Below are 17,345 nucleotides of genomic sequence, written 5' to 3'. Positions count from 1 at the left end.
AGGTATGAAAATATACCAAACCTGGATACCAAACCTGTGGGTTTTGTCTGGCCTGCAGGAGGATGAGTCAAAAATACAAACAAATGTGTTGTGTGAATTCATTTGCTACAGTATCTACTGAGGAACATTTATATTTGCTATTAATGCTGAACATTGTTTGACACCGATAGCATAGCATAGCTTAGTATACACAGAGATCTATATTACATTGCTTTTATTCCAGTAGTCCTAAGGGTCATTGAGGGGGCTCCAAAAGGTCCCCAACTAAATTATTAATATGAACCAAATGGACCCTTACAGGTCTGTAACTCAGAGAGTGTACAAATGTACAAAAGACTGAGAATCACTGTTCTATTAATTGCTCCCTTCATCTCTGTCCTGCAACAGAACCAGCTAAATCCAGTGCAACTGTGGTGGTGAAGACAGTACCCACTACCGCCCCTGCCCAGCCTGTGGGGAAGGCAGTACCCACTACTGCCCCTGCTCAGCCTGTGGTGAAGACAGTAACCACTACTGCCCCTGCTCAGCCTGTGGGGAAGACAGTACCCACTACTGCCCCTGCCCAGCCTGTGGGGAAGACAGTACCCACTACCGCCCCTGCTCAGCCTGTGGGGAAGACAGTACCCACTACTGCCCCTGCTCAGCCTGTGGTGAAGACAGTAACCACTACTGCCCCTGCTCAGCCTGTGGTGAAGACAGTAACCACTACTGCCCCTGCTCAGCCTGTGGTGAAGACATTAACCACTACTGCCCCTGCTCAGCCTGTGGTGATGATGTCCTCAATGATCATTCCCTCCATTAAACCCACCCCTAGTAAATCCACCGCCTCGCCCCAACCTGTCACCCCCGTCCGCGCAGCCCCGTCTCCGGCTGTGTCCGTTTCTCCGCCTCCCGCCAAACCCGCTGCCACTGCACCTCCGCCGGCCAGCAAGACACCCTCCCAAATGGCTCCCGCCCAGTCCCCTCCTCCTCCTGCGGCCCAAGCCACCCCAGCGAAAGCCAAGACCACCCTGAGCATCAACATGAGCAAGCCTCAAGCCAAGCTGGCGGTGCCCCCCGTCGTCCCGCCCAAGCCCCAGAGTCCCATCACCACCACGGCAGCCAAAACACCACCTGCGCCTGCTCCTGCCCCCACCATTGGGAAACCCATCTCGTCCGTTCCAATGTACGCGCCGGCGGCCGCGTCACGCGCCACCCCGCCCTCCACAGCGGCCCCGTCCGCAGCAACACCTCCATCTACGGCCGCACCCTCCGCCACCCCTGCTGCCACCAAGCCTGTGGTGCTGGTGTCCAGTTTGACACCGGTGGGGCATGGAGGAGATGGCCGCGCCACCCCATCGGGACGGGCCACTCCGTCAGGCCGCAGGACGCCCCTGGGATCCCTCCGCCAGGGAGTACCCCAGAAACCCTACACCTTCATGGATGAGAAAGCCAGGTCAGTGTTTATCTACTGTACATAATTCTATGTAATTTCGCAGTATGTGTGAAACAGAACTTATGGAATCATTTTAAAACAAGGTACAGCACTGGACATTTAAAAAGACAAAAGAACAACGCTTTTGCAGAGAACGCCCTCGGTAGTTTTTTCCTGTGGTGTTTATAGTGTTTAGCAGTGGAAACTCTGACTCATTTCTTGTCACACAGAGGTCGTTTCGGGGTGATCCGCGAGTGCAGGGAGAACGCCACGGGCAACCTATTCATGGCCAAGATCGTTCCTTACGAGGGGGACAACAAGCCGACTGTGCTGCAGGAATACGACATCCTCAAGTCTCTCCACCACGAGAAGATCATGGCTCTGCATGAGGCCTACGTCACGCCCCGCTACCTGGTGCTCATCTCTGAGTGCTGCAGTGGCAAGGAGATACTCTACAGTCTCATAGACAGGTACAACAGAGCTTCTCTGCAGCCTCAAAGACAATTGGTTCTCAAAGGGGTCCTTGGGGGGGGGGTCCAGGGGATCCCCAGCAAAATATTTTATATATAGCATCACAATAATTTTAACCACTTTAACCTTTTATACTTTGGCTATTCAAAAATAGCAGATATACAAGCTGATGAGCTTGTAGATCTGCAATTTTTGAAAAAAAAATTGCAAACCTTTGAATATATATATATATTTTTTTTAAGCGAACATTTGTAACTCAAATCTTTGCTTCTGGGGGTCCCTGGAACAATTATTTTGAGATGGGGGTCCGCGGCCAAATACATATCATTTTGGGGGTCCTTAACATGAAAAGGTTTGAGAACCACTGTCATAGACAGGTACAGGACAGGCCTTTTACATAGTAGGAGTCTATCAAACAATTGCATCTGTATCTTCCTTCAGCAATGAGTGAATGCTGATGGAGATGTAATGTTCTGAGACCCGTCACAAAATGTGATATATATTCACACACAAAAACAAAATATTCAGGGGTTTACTTCCTTGGCCTACTGGCAACGTGCACAAGAAATGTGCCGCTGATCGGTCCAATGGCTTGCGAGATTAGGTGTGAAAACACATAATTGCTGCATGTCGGTCAACAATAACAACAACAAAAACAAAATACTTGATCCTGTTACACATCTTATGCAAACGAACAAATGTTTACCTGGCAATTTGCATCCAGATATTTCCAGGAGGTTACAGTATGGCCTTATTTGAAAGGGCCGGGGTTAACACGAAACGTATAATTATAGCCATCATGTGGCCTACTAAAGTAATTTGAGCTGCTCACCTCTGGTGTCCCTCAGGTTCCGTTACTCAGAGGATGACGTGGTGGCCTACATCGTCCAGATCCTACAGGGTCTGGACTACCTGCACAACCGACGCATCCTGCATCTGGACATCAAGCCAGACAACATTATCGTCACCTACATGAACGTCGTCAAGATCATCGACTTTGGCACGGCCCAGAGCTTCAACCCTCTTTTCCTCAAACAGTTCAGCCCCCCTATTGGAACACTGGACTACATGTGTAAGAGTCCTGATTTTCTTAAGCTAGTGAGAGTTATAAAAGAAATGTAGATTCACAGGCCAATACCAGCACTTCATACAGTATGTCGTCACTGTCGGGTGGAAACCTTGTATGTCTTGAACTGTTACTTTTCAGGACGTTGAAATAAAGGAACTGAGTTCCAATGGATCCTATGTAATTATTATTTAGTCACAAGCTCATCTTAAAGTGTCTGTAAATCAGCAATTTTATGTAATAATGATGCATTCTCAGTTTGTCACACCACAGGATAATGACTATTATTACAGGACTACTTATTACATGACTACATCACTGTATAATGTATATTGTGTCTAGAAACAAATCATGGTATCACTTTAGTTAAAGGTTGGGTCTATATAATGCATTATAATGCGCTTATAGGGTCATTAATACTTTTCATTGGTTATAAAACCACAGACACACTTTCAACCTGGTGTCCCTATTTTGGGCATGTCATTATAGGTGAGCTTGTAGATAATAAGACTTGTATATCAGCTTTTTCTGCTACCTTGAAGTATAAAGCATGGCATTAATTCGTGAAAAAAACATATTCAAAATAAATATGTAGATACAAGGTTTCTGCCCGACAGCGACAATATATTTTGCGAAGAGCATGAGAATAGCAGCCAACGGCACCAACAAGAGCATCCATAAATGAAATTCCTTGAACATTTCAGCAGGTCATACACGCAGTAATGCACATCAGATGTGTTAAAGCCGTAAACTAGAGGCTGTCTGGTACAATAGGGACATAATGATAGCTCTGCAGGACATATGATGAGGACTGTGTGTTGACTTGTTCTCCAGCTCCGGAGATGTTGAAAGGGGACGTGGTGGGACCTCCGGCTGACATCTGGAGCGTGGGCGTGCTGACTTTCATCATGTGAGTACTGCTGTGGCTTACAAGGGTTTCCACCCAGTAAAGGCCTCTTAAAATAGAAAACCTATGGCGCACTTTAAACATGACTACTTTTCATATGGGAAATGTGTAGTAGTGATATTACTATAAACTCTTTGATGTCCAGAGTTCTGGCGCTGAAAACAAACTTCCTGATGTTTGTTTAAATAAATGAATAACTGAATTCTATTAAAGGATTGGTTCACCCAAAGATTTATACCCCATGAAGCATTGAATTCATGGAGATTTTTTTGTTTTTGTCACATTCCTAAGCCAATCATTTTATTACCGGCAGAAAGATGGTAATGTATCCGGTAGGAGACTCAAAGGAGACCATGAATTCAATGCTTCATGAGGTGTGTAATTGATAGAACATTTGGGTGAACTACTCCTTTCCGATAGATTTTTTTGCCATCAGTGGTAGTGTTGTTAAGAAAAAGCTCAAAAATGAAGTTAACCCTGTAGAACCTGAACTATGAAGGAAAGGTCCGAAAATTCCAGAATATTGAAAAGGGACACTTTATTGGGTCTTAAAACATTTTTGATTTTGTTTTATTTTTTTTAACATTCCTTTGTATCATTTATTTGTTGTATCATATTTGATACAAGGGGTATTACAAGGGGTATTTCAAGTCTGTTTTACTGCCTCCCCCTGGCCAGCCGGGGCGCCTGATGGAGGGGAAAGGAACTGGTTGGAATAACGTGTTCCTTCCACACGCTACGTCCAACTAGGGAAACTCTCCCCTGTCAGGTGATAAGAAGGTCAGTTGGCTCTCATGCATTGAAGGAGGCATGAGCTCGGCTCTGGCCTCCCTAGGTTGGCAGAGGGAGTGTAGTGCCCAGGATTACATAGAGATTGGCACTGGGTGTAAAAAATAGCGTAAAGAAATCGGGGGATAAAAAAAAAAAAATCAAGTTGGTTTTAACATTAAAAAAAAATGCTTTTAGACCTGTAGTATCAAATATGATACTAATCGTAAAGGACTATAGACCTGTAGTATCAAATATGATACAAACACTTTTGACATCATAAAAAGCAAACTCAAGTGCTAAATTTTGAGAGCTCATAAGTGCATTCAAGTTATCCAACACTTATTTCAAAATATTAGTAAAGATATACTAGGAAAATGTACCCGAACTGCTTTAAAAAAAAATGTTTGTTAGTAGTGCATCAACCTCTCCTGTTCAGTTGATGGCAGCCATTTTGGGTCAGACCACCTGAGGCTCTGTAACTACCTGCAGTGCAAATGGTATGGTCCTGGGGGAAGTGGGGATGTGTCAGATATGATACAACAGGTTCTTGGTCCAAGTATTGATTACACTGATTTATTAAAAAATCAGTGTAATGTGTGTATCATATATGATACGTTTGGTGACATAGGGTTAACCACTTGAACCCTTATATCCATATTCTTGGGCGAACATTCTGCAAAAATAGTCAATCTACAAGCTCACAATGCTTGAGCTTGTGGAGTGGCTATTTTCGCAGAAGATGTTTAGTGTAGAGCAAAAGCAAGAGGAGGCCTAATAGCCCTGGTGGACTCCGGTTAACTAAGTATATAGGGTTTAAGTGGACAATGAACTACAGTAGTCATGGATTTTGCTGTTATTGTAGATTTCATTTGATCTGATTTATGTATATGGTTCAAGCAGTTTCACAACTATCGTTGGTTTCCAGGCTAAGCGGCAGGTCACCGTTTACGGACAACGATCCTCAAGAGACTGAAAGCAGGATCCTGGCGGCAAAGTTTGACCTCTCCAAGATGTACCAGAATGTGTCCCAAAGTGCCTCTCTGTTTCTTAAAAAGATCCTGTGTAGCTATCCTTGGTAAGCTTGGCTTCAGTGTTTTTGCACCCTATGCTTAACGTCCATTATTATATGTAATCTCTGCTTAGCTTGTCATGACATTTTGCTACAGCTAGTAAACAACTGACTGAACGTAGTTAATGGCTTTTATTAATACAGATGCTTAATTACATGTAACAACGGATCTACCTAGTCTTAATGGCAAAATATGTTTGCCATTAAGACTAGGTAGGACTGTCATTACATGTGCATGTTGGAACACATATTTATTTACAGTACCTCCAAATAGAAAAAAATATGAATAGCTAAAACTGCTGATTTACAAGCTCACAATGTGTCGCAATGCTCGTAAATCGGCTTGTAGATCTGCTGTTTTCGAACAGTTTTGCCTATAATGGCATGCATACTGTGTGACTGATATGAAATGGTCACCTTATGTATTGAAAGTGTCCATGTCTCATCCCCTAGGGCCCGTCCATCCATCAAGGACTGCTACAATAACTCCTGGCTGCAGGATGCCTACCTGATGCGCCTCAGAAGGCAGACTCTGACCTTCACCACCACGCGTCTGAAGGAGTTCCTCGCTGAACAGCAGCAGAGACGAGAGGTGGAAGCCACCAAGCACAAGGTCCTCCTGCGCTCTTACCAGAGCTCGCCACACACGCCCACCAGTCCCACGCTGCCCAACGTGCCCACCTCACCCGTCCCAACCGTCGCCCAGTGAGGAGAGGCTCTCAAAACACAAAGCTGGCAGGACCTTGAGGGGAGTATATGCTCAGCACAAGGCAAGACATGGGGCCAAGGGTTAGAGGAGGAGGCCTCTCCAGGTCATGTTGTTGTTGGGACAGCTGACTTGGTTGACCAAGAGGCACGACAAACACAAGAAACCAGCACTGGCTCTGATCTAGCTGAAGAGCTCATGTGACGAGAGGTGTTTCTGGTTCTTTAAAAAAAAATGTGAATGTGAAAGAATGTTGTCAAGACCCGAGGAAATTATGCAATGGTACCAGGGCTTGATGGCGTTGCTTTGTGTCAAATTGTCCTTGTAAGAATGCTAGTCTAGGTTAACAGCTCAAGGTTTGTACCTTTTGTCATTTTTATATATTTGACCTCGCATATTTTCAAATGAGATTTTTGCATCATCAAAAAGAAAAAGAAATCCACATTTTGTATAAATGACTTTCATCTATTTCAAGTGACAGAACATCATCTACTGAATGGATTGTGAGGACCATTCCTGTCCTGCAGTGGTAATAACGACCTAAAATACCTAAATGAATAAGACTTAAAATGGCTGCCATAGAAGTTTGACATTGTTTAGAATATGAGCATTGTTGTATTGTGAAAGTGCATCAGACCTACAGTATAGAGAGAGAGAGAGAGAGAGAGAGAGAGAGAAAAAGAGAGAGAGAGAGAGAGAGAGAGAGAGAGAGAGAGAGAGAGAGAGAGAAACTAGATAGATAGAGCTTTAATGTCATTGTTCAAGACAACAAAATAATAGAACTTTCTTAATGTACAGCGTATGCAGCAAAATAACAAAATAAGGAATACAAAGAGAGGTATTGCAGTGATGTTTGTGCTGTAAGGGCTGTGACTTGTAACCGGTTATGAGTCCTCTTACAGAGCAGTGCAAATCGCACAATCATATATATTATTGTTCGCGGAAGACATTTGTGGCATCTGACCTGGTACTGGCACCCAAGCTCTGAATCTGGGAGTCTGAGGCCACACAATCTCATTGGCAAACCGCTTTCAAAGATCCTTACGGATATACCTTAACCACTCCAGGCCCTCATCTAAACCATCTATAAGCGAACAAATTCAAATTATTACCTGTATTGTGGTGTGAATTGTGGCTATGATACTGCCATTTTAGGAGACACCTTCTATTAGTACTTCAAGCAGTGGCTAGACTTTTAACGGTTTCAGAAATGGATTTGAATCATTTGAAAAACCTGTATAATGGGTTTTTTAAGAGGTTGTATTGGATACTCTGCAAGGGCTATTAGAACAAGGCAGTTAAGCGAAGTTCTGGGCTAATATTCTCTCGTTTTCAAAGACAAAAACCTAAGAGAGTGAACAACGAAAAAATCTTTATCTTCCAGTTTAAATGCCCGTGCTCAAAGAACTGCTAAGCACAATGTAAGTGGATGTGAAACCATACTTTGTATCGCAACCAACCCAACAACCAACCATCACATTAGGCTCCAACTCAGCTGAAATATTGAATACACATTTTTATTATAGTAACCCAATTTAAAGCTACTACAGTAGTGTGATTAGACATGCATTGTTATTCATACTTATGATGAGTGAATTTACTCCAAGGAGATTTACTGTTGTGCTGAATCAACCAGTCAGTCAGTCAGTCACCTTACAGACAATTAAACATGCTATTATTACACAAGTTCACTGAACATTTCCACTGTATGATAATAATGGGTCACTCAAGGGTGCTTCACAAGTGCTCTTATTCACATGAACGGCGGAAATAGCCGATCGACAAACTCACAAGTTGCAACGCAACCCGCTGTGAGCTTGTACGTTGGTTATTTTGCAGAATATATTTGGTGTAGAGGGGGCCTAGTATTGACCCCTGGGGGACTCCGGTCACCTACGTAAATAGGGATGAAGTGGTTTTAGAGTAAGCTCTAGCATTAGCTAGCATGAAGGGTCTACTCCACCATTTATGACATGTATGTTTATCAACACATTGCTGAAAGCAAGCCAGTTGATTTATGTTATAACTTTACATTCTTATAGCGAACAGCTTGGGAAAAGGTTTTGTATTTGTTTTTGTAGACACTGACAGTTTTTAAATAGGAGGTAGTTCCGAGTCCAACTTTTCGTTTCAAAAGACTGGAAGGGGTGAGGGAGGTCAAGTATTTGCTTATATTATACAATAGTCATTTGGGCCGTACAAAATGAATTCAAGCGATTAGATATCGTTGATAAGTCGAATGGTTGCTTTACATAACCTAGTCATCAGAGAGTAAATCAACCTTTAAGAGCAGCAAACCTTTTGCACCAATATCAGGTCTTTAGCACAGTTTGGTAAAGTTTTTTTTTTTTCGTAGAGCAAGTATGACAGTGACTGCTTGAGTGACATGTCATTAAACTATTATGTATAAAGTTGAAACATGTTTTCATTCTTGCATTGGCTGAGAGGGGTTAAGAGAAACATTGTGAAATGGTTCATTCATTTTAGACTATGGAGTATTGCCATTGCCACATAATCACTGCCATTCTTTTCTGAGTTATTTGTCTTTACTGGTGCAGTCAATGTATTTTAATAGGAAAGGGGGGTTATTTTCAGATGAATAAGAACAGGGACTTTCAGCATGAAAATATGTTGCGTAACAATGTTAATTGCCTCTCTAATGTATTAATTCAGCTCTGTAATCCTCTGAAATTAAGTTGCAACCATTTGTAAATTCAGAGCAGGGTTTTAAAATGCAAGAGATGGGGCAAAAGCTCCACATTTTGTACCAAACAAAAAGGAAAAAAAAGAAAAAAGAATCTACAGTATTTTGTGGAAATTGAATGTATTGCAGTGCCTCATGTGATGGGTATTGAACCCAAAAAACAAAACAGCTTGTTAAATGACTGACTTTATCAGGTCCTTATTTTTAACATTATATTAACTGGATTGCCTTTTGTGGGTTTGCCATTATTTATTTATTGGTTGTGTGATTGTATTTGGTGCGGCTTCTGCTATTTCTTTTCTGTTTGAGTCTGGCATGGCATCACATGACAGCTGATAAGGCTATGAACAATAAAGGAAATCACATAAATATATGCGTATGATGCAACATTTTGTTTTAGCATGGAACCAGACAATGCAGAGTGATCACTGAAGGCAATTTCCTATGTATACTAAAGATTAGATTTGCTTTGGTGAAAATACCTCTATATTCTGATAGTACACATTGCGTGTGTTTGTTCAGTAACAGGAGTCTCCATGTCTCTCCAGCTCTTCATTAAACAGAAAATGCATATTCAGGTCAGGATACCAATTTTATCCCATCAGGTTAAAGAACTCAGTCAGGATACAGATTAAACAAGTGAAATTGGAAGTGATGACACAAAGAATAAGCAGACAAAATTGGAACTGGAACACTAAAAATGAAGCTGATAAATTGGTACTCTCTTCTGATTGGCTGAAGTTTTGTCACCTACCTGAACATATTTTCTGTTTATTAAAGAGCTGGAGAGACAAGGAGAGACAACCTCTTACTGAACAAACACTATAGCAATGATTACTATAAGAATATAGTGCTTTAACCTTTGAACAAAAACTTTTTGTTTTAACCAAAGAAAATCACTTACCCTACCTCTAAGAGTTCTACAGTAGCTATACGTTTAATGTTTTGGTTTATTTTAGTTATTTGTTTCATTCAGAGTCCATAAGCTTATAATTGTTATGAAGTTAATTTCTCAATGATCTTATCGTTATACAGTATATTATCTGTTGCTAATAACTTTAAAGCGATCATTTGTCATCATGAGTCAGTGTTTTCAATCGAATTGAAGAACATGAATCTAACTATCTTGAGTTGAAGTCTATGACTTCATGCTACTTTCATGAACCCCAACTTGGGTCAGGAATACACCCATGGCATATTCCTCCTTCAGAGACCCACCTGTGGATCTCCATCTTCACCAGGGAGCACTCTCATTGCAATCTCATACTTCAGGCAATTAAGCCGTCATTAACTAAACTATAAACTGCTCTAGTCTTTCTCTGGAGTATTTAATGTAGAGGCTATATAAGGATCGGCAGACATGTCTCTAGCATTTGGTGTGCATCTTCAATCAGCCCTGTCATGATGTGTGGTTCCGAAATACGAAGCCCCATAGAAGGAGAAGGAATGTCAGGGTGATGCCTCTTCTGCCTAGGTCCTGAAGGGCCCAACATGCCCCTCTAGTCTGGACCCTTAGATATAAATCCTGAGAACCCTCATGCCTGGCGACGCCGGAGCAGTTCTGGAGTGAAGTGGAGTGAAGTGGATCTCCAGGGTAAGAATTAAGACCAGGTTTTGACAGAAAAAAATTAAGTCAAGGGTAAATTGAGTAATGAAGCTTATATGAAGAATTTATTTTTCAAGTTCCCTCTAACCAGTGACTTATTGTTCTGAACCCGCACAGATGTCCAAATCGACGACTGCACCTCCTCCAGGGTGCACTCTGAGCATCAATGATCCTCAGATCCAGGAAGCCGCCATTCGCATCCAGGCATCTTTCCGAGGTCACAGGTACCATACTCAATGTTTTATCAGTGATATTCCCTCATCCTCACTGCATTTAGATTAGTGCATATTTGCACTAGATACTACTACTACTACTACTACTACTACTACTACTACTACTACTACGACTACTACGACTACTACGACTACTACTACTACTACTACTACTAATAATAATAATAATTTTTAACTGTAACAATGTGCTAATTAATGGATATAATTCTATCAAAATTGTTAGACTAAACAAAAGAATAGCAGAGACGAAGAATAAAATGCTGAAAAAGAAAGTAATACAAAATGATATGCCTGTGTGAGAAGTTTGCATAGTGTGATTATTTATTGCACTACATTGAGATGGCAAACTTATACTATTCATGTATCTTTTATTAATTTATTTACTTACTGTAAACCACAAAATATATTTCCCTTACAAGGCAATGACATTTTGAACAGAACCTATAGCTGAAACAAATAAACTGTCCTATGTTAACCGAGATGAGATGATTTGATTTCTCAGTGCAGGTTTACCTGTCATCATTTCAAATGGTTATGTCCCATAATACTTGAATCATTGCGTCTGTCACACAGATCTCGTAAGGAACTGCGGGAGAAAGGCCCACCCAAGATCCTGCAGGAGCTGAAAGACGTGGTCCTCCTGGAGGGGAGCGCTGCCAAGCTGGAGTGCAGGGTCAGTGCTTTCCCCGATCCCTTCATCGTCTGGTTCAAGGATGGCAAGGAGCTGAAGGACGGCCCAAAGTACCGCTACGTCTTCGAAGACCCAGACTTTGTGGCACTGGTGGTCCGAGATGGGGTACTGGCAGACCTGGGGAAATACACAGTCACCATCAAGAACCCATTTGGACAGACCTCTGGATCTGCTTGTATTCTTGTGGAGGGTGTGTATGTACTTGAATCAATCTGTGCCTTTTGTTTGTTTAACCATTTATACCCAATGTATTTAGTTTTGTATATCTTATTAATGCCACGGGCGATATTCAGTTTTCAGCCCACCTAGCTGATGGCCGGTCAGATGGTTATGATGAGTGCTTGGGGGGGAGCAGCTAGAGGTCTTACTGAGGGACACTTCGAACATAGACAGGGGCCGGGAGGCGAACCGGTGACTTTCTGATTACCAGACGGCCTCTCTACCCACTAAGCTACGGCTGCCCCGAATTGAACGTGTCCCAAAGGATCTACTGTGCTTGTACATCAACTATTTTTACGCTAGGATAGGGTTTGTGTGGTTAATTGTTGACATCTTAACTTTCTTTTGTCACCTGGCCATGGGGCTTGTGGATTCATAATGTTATGAGCTAGTTTCATTTCTTGGCGGGGGTAACAGTTGGTTACAAAGTGGTTTGAAGAACTGAGAAGCTAAAGTTAAGAGGGGCACACTTGATAGTAGGTTCCCTTTTCGAACCCCTGAGAACGGCAGGATAAATCTGGGAGGGGAAGTGAATGTGGAACACTCAACCCTCCCTCATTACCCACCATTGAAGTGCCCTTGAGCAAGGCTCTGTGGTTGTACTGGGCAGTCTGCGCATTCATGCTTAGTGAACCTACCCATTATATTATATAAAGGTAATATAATATAAAGGTCTATAACCTAACAAGCTATTGTTAATTTAAACACTGTGTGAAACATTGTTAGTGTCAACTTTAGATAATCTAATGTTGGGTCTGTTAGTGCAGAGTAAACATTTCCCAAGAAAACGTATCCTAGCAGGGCTCCTGAAACAGCACAATTTTCTACAATGTTACATTTGGCAGTAAGGATCGCCTTGTTTATACACAACATTGGGATGGATCTTGTGGACTATGCTTTGGTGGGAAACTACAAGTCACCACCAATTCCTTTAAGCAACCGTTTATATCATCGCAATTAGTACTAAACATTATGACTGCAAAAGGCAAAGTGTTTACCATCCCTTAAAGGGTCTACACCATGAATTTTAACTTTTTCTTCATTTTTGTGTGTTTTTGGTCTCCCCCACCTCTCTTCTGTTCCAACAAATACCCGACTTCGAGCATGCAGGCTTTCATAGGCTATCTGTGGTTTTCATGTAAATTGGTCTGAAAACAGTCCGTCAGATTTGTTCCCCCACCCTACGTCACTTCTGGGAACAATTCCTCCCGTTTTTCAGTTCTAACCAAAAAAAAAATAATAATAATAATAATTTTTAATTTTTTTCTTATTTTTTCTTATTTTATTTTTTTTACTTTTTCCACACAGAACCAGGACATGACATGCATACAAACTGGCTCAATAGCGCCCCGTGCCAAACAGGACAATGTGGTATTGCAGGTGAAAGTGCTTTATAAGCCAGAGAGAAGTTAGTTGGAATGAGTATATCTGAGGCTTGATTTAGGCTCAAACCTTTTGAAAAACGTTTGAGGGACATAAACAATATGATATCAAATATTATTATTATTTTTTAAATTCATGGTGTAGCTCCTTTAACCACTTAAACACTATATATTCAGGGGTCTATACTTGGTCCTCTCCTTATTTCCCTCGACACCAAAGGTGTTTTGTCAAAAATAGCCCATTGCGAGGGATTGTGAGCTTGCAGATCAGCTATTTTTGCCCAATGATCTACCGCTAGGGTTCATGTGGTTAATTCCTATATACTTAGTTGACTGTGGTCCCTCAAGGCTCTATACTGGGTCTACTAGTATTTCCCTATGTAGGCAATCTACAATGCCACGCGTTGTGAGCTTGGAGACCGGGTGTTTTTGCCGAATGTTCGTCCCTGGATAGTGACGCTAGAGTTCAAGTGGTTAAGAAAGTAACCTACATATGCAATGGGCAAACATAAGGTCTTATAGGAAGTAAGAAGAGGTGACATACTGTATACATCCTCATAAAGATGTTATAGCAGATACCAAAAATGTGTTTCTCATACTAGAGTTTATTGGATTGTCAACAGTACTATGTGAAGTGAAGCGAAGTGAATAACCAATGATGAAAACTAATAATAATAAACACAATTTCCTTACTTAGCGGACCTGGAAAACCTTGTTTAATTGTATTTTGCTTACGAAGTACATCACTTCGGAAAACAGAACCTCTCTCTCTCTCAGAGGAGCAGACCAAAAATAAATTGTATTCTTATGTACATGTACACAAGATGTAACAATACAATAACCTTGAACCCAGCTCCTGCCAAGGTTGCCAAAGGCCCAGCCAACATGAAGGTCAAGAGAGGAACAACAGTGGTGCTCAAGGCTGGGATTAGCGGTGAGCCTCCTCCAGATGTTGGATGGATGAAAGATGGAGAAGACATTGAGGAGGATGAAAGGTACTGTACAGTAGATTAGAAGACCCGACTCTTAACGTGATAAATGTGTTTTTTTTCTGACATGGCAGCAATCGGTACGCATCGGTATTATATAGCTTGAGGAACTGAATATAACATGACGCCACTTCTCCATTGAAATCAATGGACGGACGCGGCCACCTCTATTCTGTTTTCAATGGTGTTCTCTGGCTTGATAGGGACGATGTGTTGTGTACAAAAGTCTTTAAATGTTAAAAAAAATATTTGTTTATTTATTGTGCAATAAAGCATTTCTGATCCTGTTACTCAGGAAATAATGTGACATTGTGATGATGCAATGCTGATGTCATTGTGTTCCAGGGTGTTTTATGATGTCGGGGACACCAGCACCATCCTCACCATTAAAAATGCCAATCTGTCAGATGCGGGCAAATATGAGGTTTTTGTGGAGAACAACCGAGGGACAGACCAGTCATTTGCCCGTGTGGACATCCTATGATGCATCCTCAGTGTGTGTTCTACTGTATACGTAGCATACTGTCTGTCTGTCTGTCTCTGTTCATATTGGAATCCAACCAACAAATCCCTGTTGCATCATGAACATAATAGGCCTACAGTATGTGATGTGTTCAAATAGTGTACATAAACCATCAATTCTAATAAAGAAAACTGTTGCTATTTGTGAATTTTGTGATGTCTTCTTCATTGGAAATATGCAAGTAAATGCTACTGCCAAGTCGGCCATACCACCCATGACCAAAATTAGCATTTTTAAACAAAATGCCAGATGCCAAAGGGTTTTTAAAGGCATAGTATATAACTTTCCCCTGTGTTTACATTGTGTTTACATAACAAAACAATAAATACACGTTTTACCCATCATTTCCCTCTATACAAGCAGTTATCAGCCACTGGAGTAGTGTGGTGGTGTTTACCTGCAGAAATACATGTTATGTTTAACACAGGGCAAGGTTGCATACTATATCTTTAAAGCTGCAATCTGGAACTTATGTTAATAAATAAAACATTATTTTAACCTATCTGTAGGCTATGGTAGAGTATGTTTATACAATATAACTAGTACATCCGCAGTGGTTGGAGTTGTTCTCCCTGCTCTGCTCTTCCACTGACTCTGGTGTTGGGTAGGACACCTATACTGCAGCACTACCTGAAGCTCATAAGTGCAACTGCTCCCCTAGGGTAGAAATCGTATCTCTCATGCAGGAGACCTGGGCTTACATTTTGATACCAATACTTTTGTACTTTTACTCAACTACATTTTGAATACCTGACTTTTACTTGTAACAGAGTATTTCTATTGCAGTATTGATACTTTTACTTGAGTAAAAATTGGAGTACTTTATCCACCACTGGCTGTGTGTGTAAAGAGCAACCCAGTAGCTGTGAGAGGAACTGGACTTTAAACTCCAGGGTGCGCACTTTGACGACCGTCCCTAACTGCCCCTTTTACATGGTCGGTTTCAAGGCTCCCCCGCTACCCTTCAAAGTTCGAACAAACTTTCAAACTCTACAAACAAACCTCCTGGTTGCCGGCAGCTAAATAAGAAACGTCTGGGAAATTAGAATTCTCTTGATAAATAAATAATTACAAATAACTGTATTTGATCTATTTGTATAGGCTTGATGCAGGGGTTATATTCAAAGTATAAAACAAACAACAGTCAAATAAATGTAACGTCTGAAACAATGTATACCATGTTACAAATTATTTCGTGTAGCATAAAATATAAACCAGCCATAAACAGATGGTAGATTGCACTATGGACTAGCCATGGATACACGACGTCTGTCGTCTGTCACGACCGTCATGGATGAACTTCAGCCTGGTGTTGGCACTTTCTCCATATCTGCCCCGTACATCTTAAACATTCATATTTCAAATATAAAGTGCTTACCTCATGGCCACGGATGTTACAATTCTGTACGGGCTCTCAAAAGTACCCGTATCTTTCGTATTGTTCAATACAAAGCATTTTAATCCGATCGGTGGCCATTTTCTCATAGTTATAATAATGTATCAGAATGCAATATACCTCCTAACCGATAGGGTCGAACAGTTGAAAGGGCGCAAATACGGAGAAAATGGCCACCGATCGGATTAAAATGCTTTTTATTGAACAATACGAAACATACGGGTACTTCTGAGGGCCCGTACATAATTGTAACATCCGTGGCCATGGGGTACCACTTTATATTTGAAATCTGAACGTGTATGTAAACGTACGGGCCGTAAATGGAGAAAGCGCAAAGACCAGGTTGAAGTTCATCCATGACTGTCATGATATGACATTCATGTTTCAGGGCTACACTATGGACCTACATTTTGCGCGAAGAAAACCACATCCTGCATTGTGGCTTTAAGAATGGGGCTTCCTTGAAACCGTCAAGGTCCATGTTTGTATCGTGAAATTGATGAAGTTGTTGAACTTTAAGGCCACAAAAAGAAACAAAAAGTAATCCATTTTGTATTAGCTTTTCAGCCATTGCTTTTATTTATTTTTTACACTAACTCTGTCCGATCGACATGTTCTACTGGGTAAGCTTTGGACTAGTTTAGAACAATGTTTGGCTTTTACGCGCAGCAGTATGCGCGTATGTAGACAGGGAGTGGCAAAAATATCAATATTTTTTTTGCCATAACTCCCAGATCTATTCGTATAGAGCATTGATCAGTACAGGGTTACTTAAGCAGCAGGATCTTTAATGGACCATTCGTCGTCAATAATCACGCAAGTTACGAGGGATGAGGAGGAAAACGCGACTCGTCGAGAGGAAGGTGAGTTTTTGAGAAAGTTTTTTAAAGTCTTCTTTCAATGCCGTGTTGCGCATGACAAACTGTTATAAGTGGCAAGCGCTTGGGGTTGCAACATTGTGTCACGAACATTAATTGTAAAGCGTTTGACAACATTGGATACATGTTGATGATCGCAAATGCATGGGGAGAAACTTTTCCACTGATTCGAATCGTGATCAACTTTGAAGTTAACTTGCACTGCAGCAGCAGCCGGACGGTAGTAATGTAGGCCTGGTAACCGGAAGCCTCGCCCCAAAACACGCTTGCCCCGCTCGGCCCCAGTGGTTCTTGTACTGAGGATAATAGTAGAATTGTGT

The 17,345-nt window shown here is 41.5% G+C and overlaps 3 protein-coding genes across 5 annotated transcripts in view; all 3 read left to right on the top strand.

Annotated features, from left to right (window-relative positions):
• Positions 1 to 9,471, top strand: part of spegb (striated muscle enriched protein kinase b) — a 51,590-nt gene extending 42,119 nt beyond the window's left edge. For all 3 annotated transcript variants that reach the window (XM_084084845.1, XM_084084844.1, XM_084084843.1), the window contains 6 exons: positions 388 to 1,435; positions 1,645 to 1,884; positions 2,734 to 2,957; positions 3,786 to 3,861; positions 5,555 to 5,704; positions 6,152 to 9,471. In XM_084084845.1, the coding sequence (XP_083940971.1) occupies positions 388 to 1,435; positions 1,645 to 1,884; positions 2,734 to 2,957; positions 3,786 to 3,861; positions 5,555 to 5,704; positions 6,152 to 6,407 (1,994 nt within the window). In that variant the 3' untranslated portion in view covers positions 6,408 to 9,471. The remainder of the gene's footprint in view (positions 1 to 387; positions 1,436 to 1,644; positions 1,885 to 2,733; positions 2,958 to 3,785; positions 3,862 to 5,554; positions 5,705 to 6,151) is intronic.
• A 1,360-nt stretch (positions 9,472 to 10,831) lies between these two features.
• LOC311064522 (SPEG neighbor protein-like) lies at positions 10,832 to 14,712 on the top strand (the record flags this gene model as incomplete). Its single annotated transcript, XM_084084382.1, has 4 exons — positions 10,832 to 10,938; positions 11,521 to 11,828; positions 14,093 to 14,234; positions 14,574 to 14,712. The coding sequence occupies 4 exons, from the start codon at positions 10,832 to 10,834 to the stop codon at positions 14,710 to 14,712; spliced, it is 696 nt and encodes a 231-aa protein (XP_083940508.1).
• Positions 14,713 to 16,605: 1,893 nt separating this feature from the next.
• Positions 16,606 to 17,345, top strand: part of ctdsp1 (CTD (carboxy-terminal domain, RNA polymerase II, polypeptide A) small phosphatase 1) — a 30,262-nt gene continuing 29,522 nt past the window's right edge. The window contains exon 1 of the mRNA XM_084084862.1: positions 16,606 to 17,010. Within this exon, the coding sequence (XP_083940988.1) occupies positions 16,938 to 17,010 (73 nt within the window). The 5' untranslated portion in view covers positions 16,606 to 16,937. The remainder of the gene's footprint in view (positions 17,011 to 17,345) is intronic.

This window comes from Gymnoscopelus microlampas, assembly GCF_963454915.1.
Source record: "Gymnoscopelus microlampas genome assembly, chromosome: 17".
NCBI lineage: Eukaryota > Metazoa > Chordata > Actinopteri > Myctophiformes > Myctophidae > Gymnoscopelus > Gymnoscopelus microlampas.
This window is presented reverse-complemented; position numbering and strand designations above follow the sequence as displayed.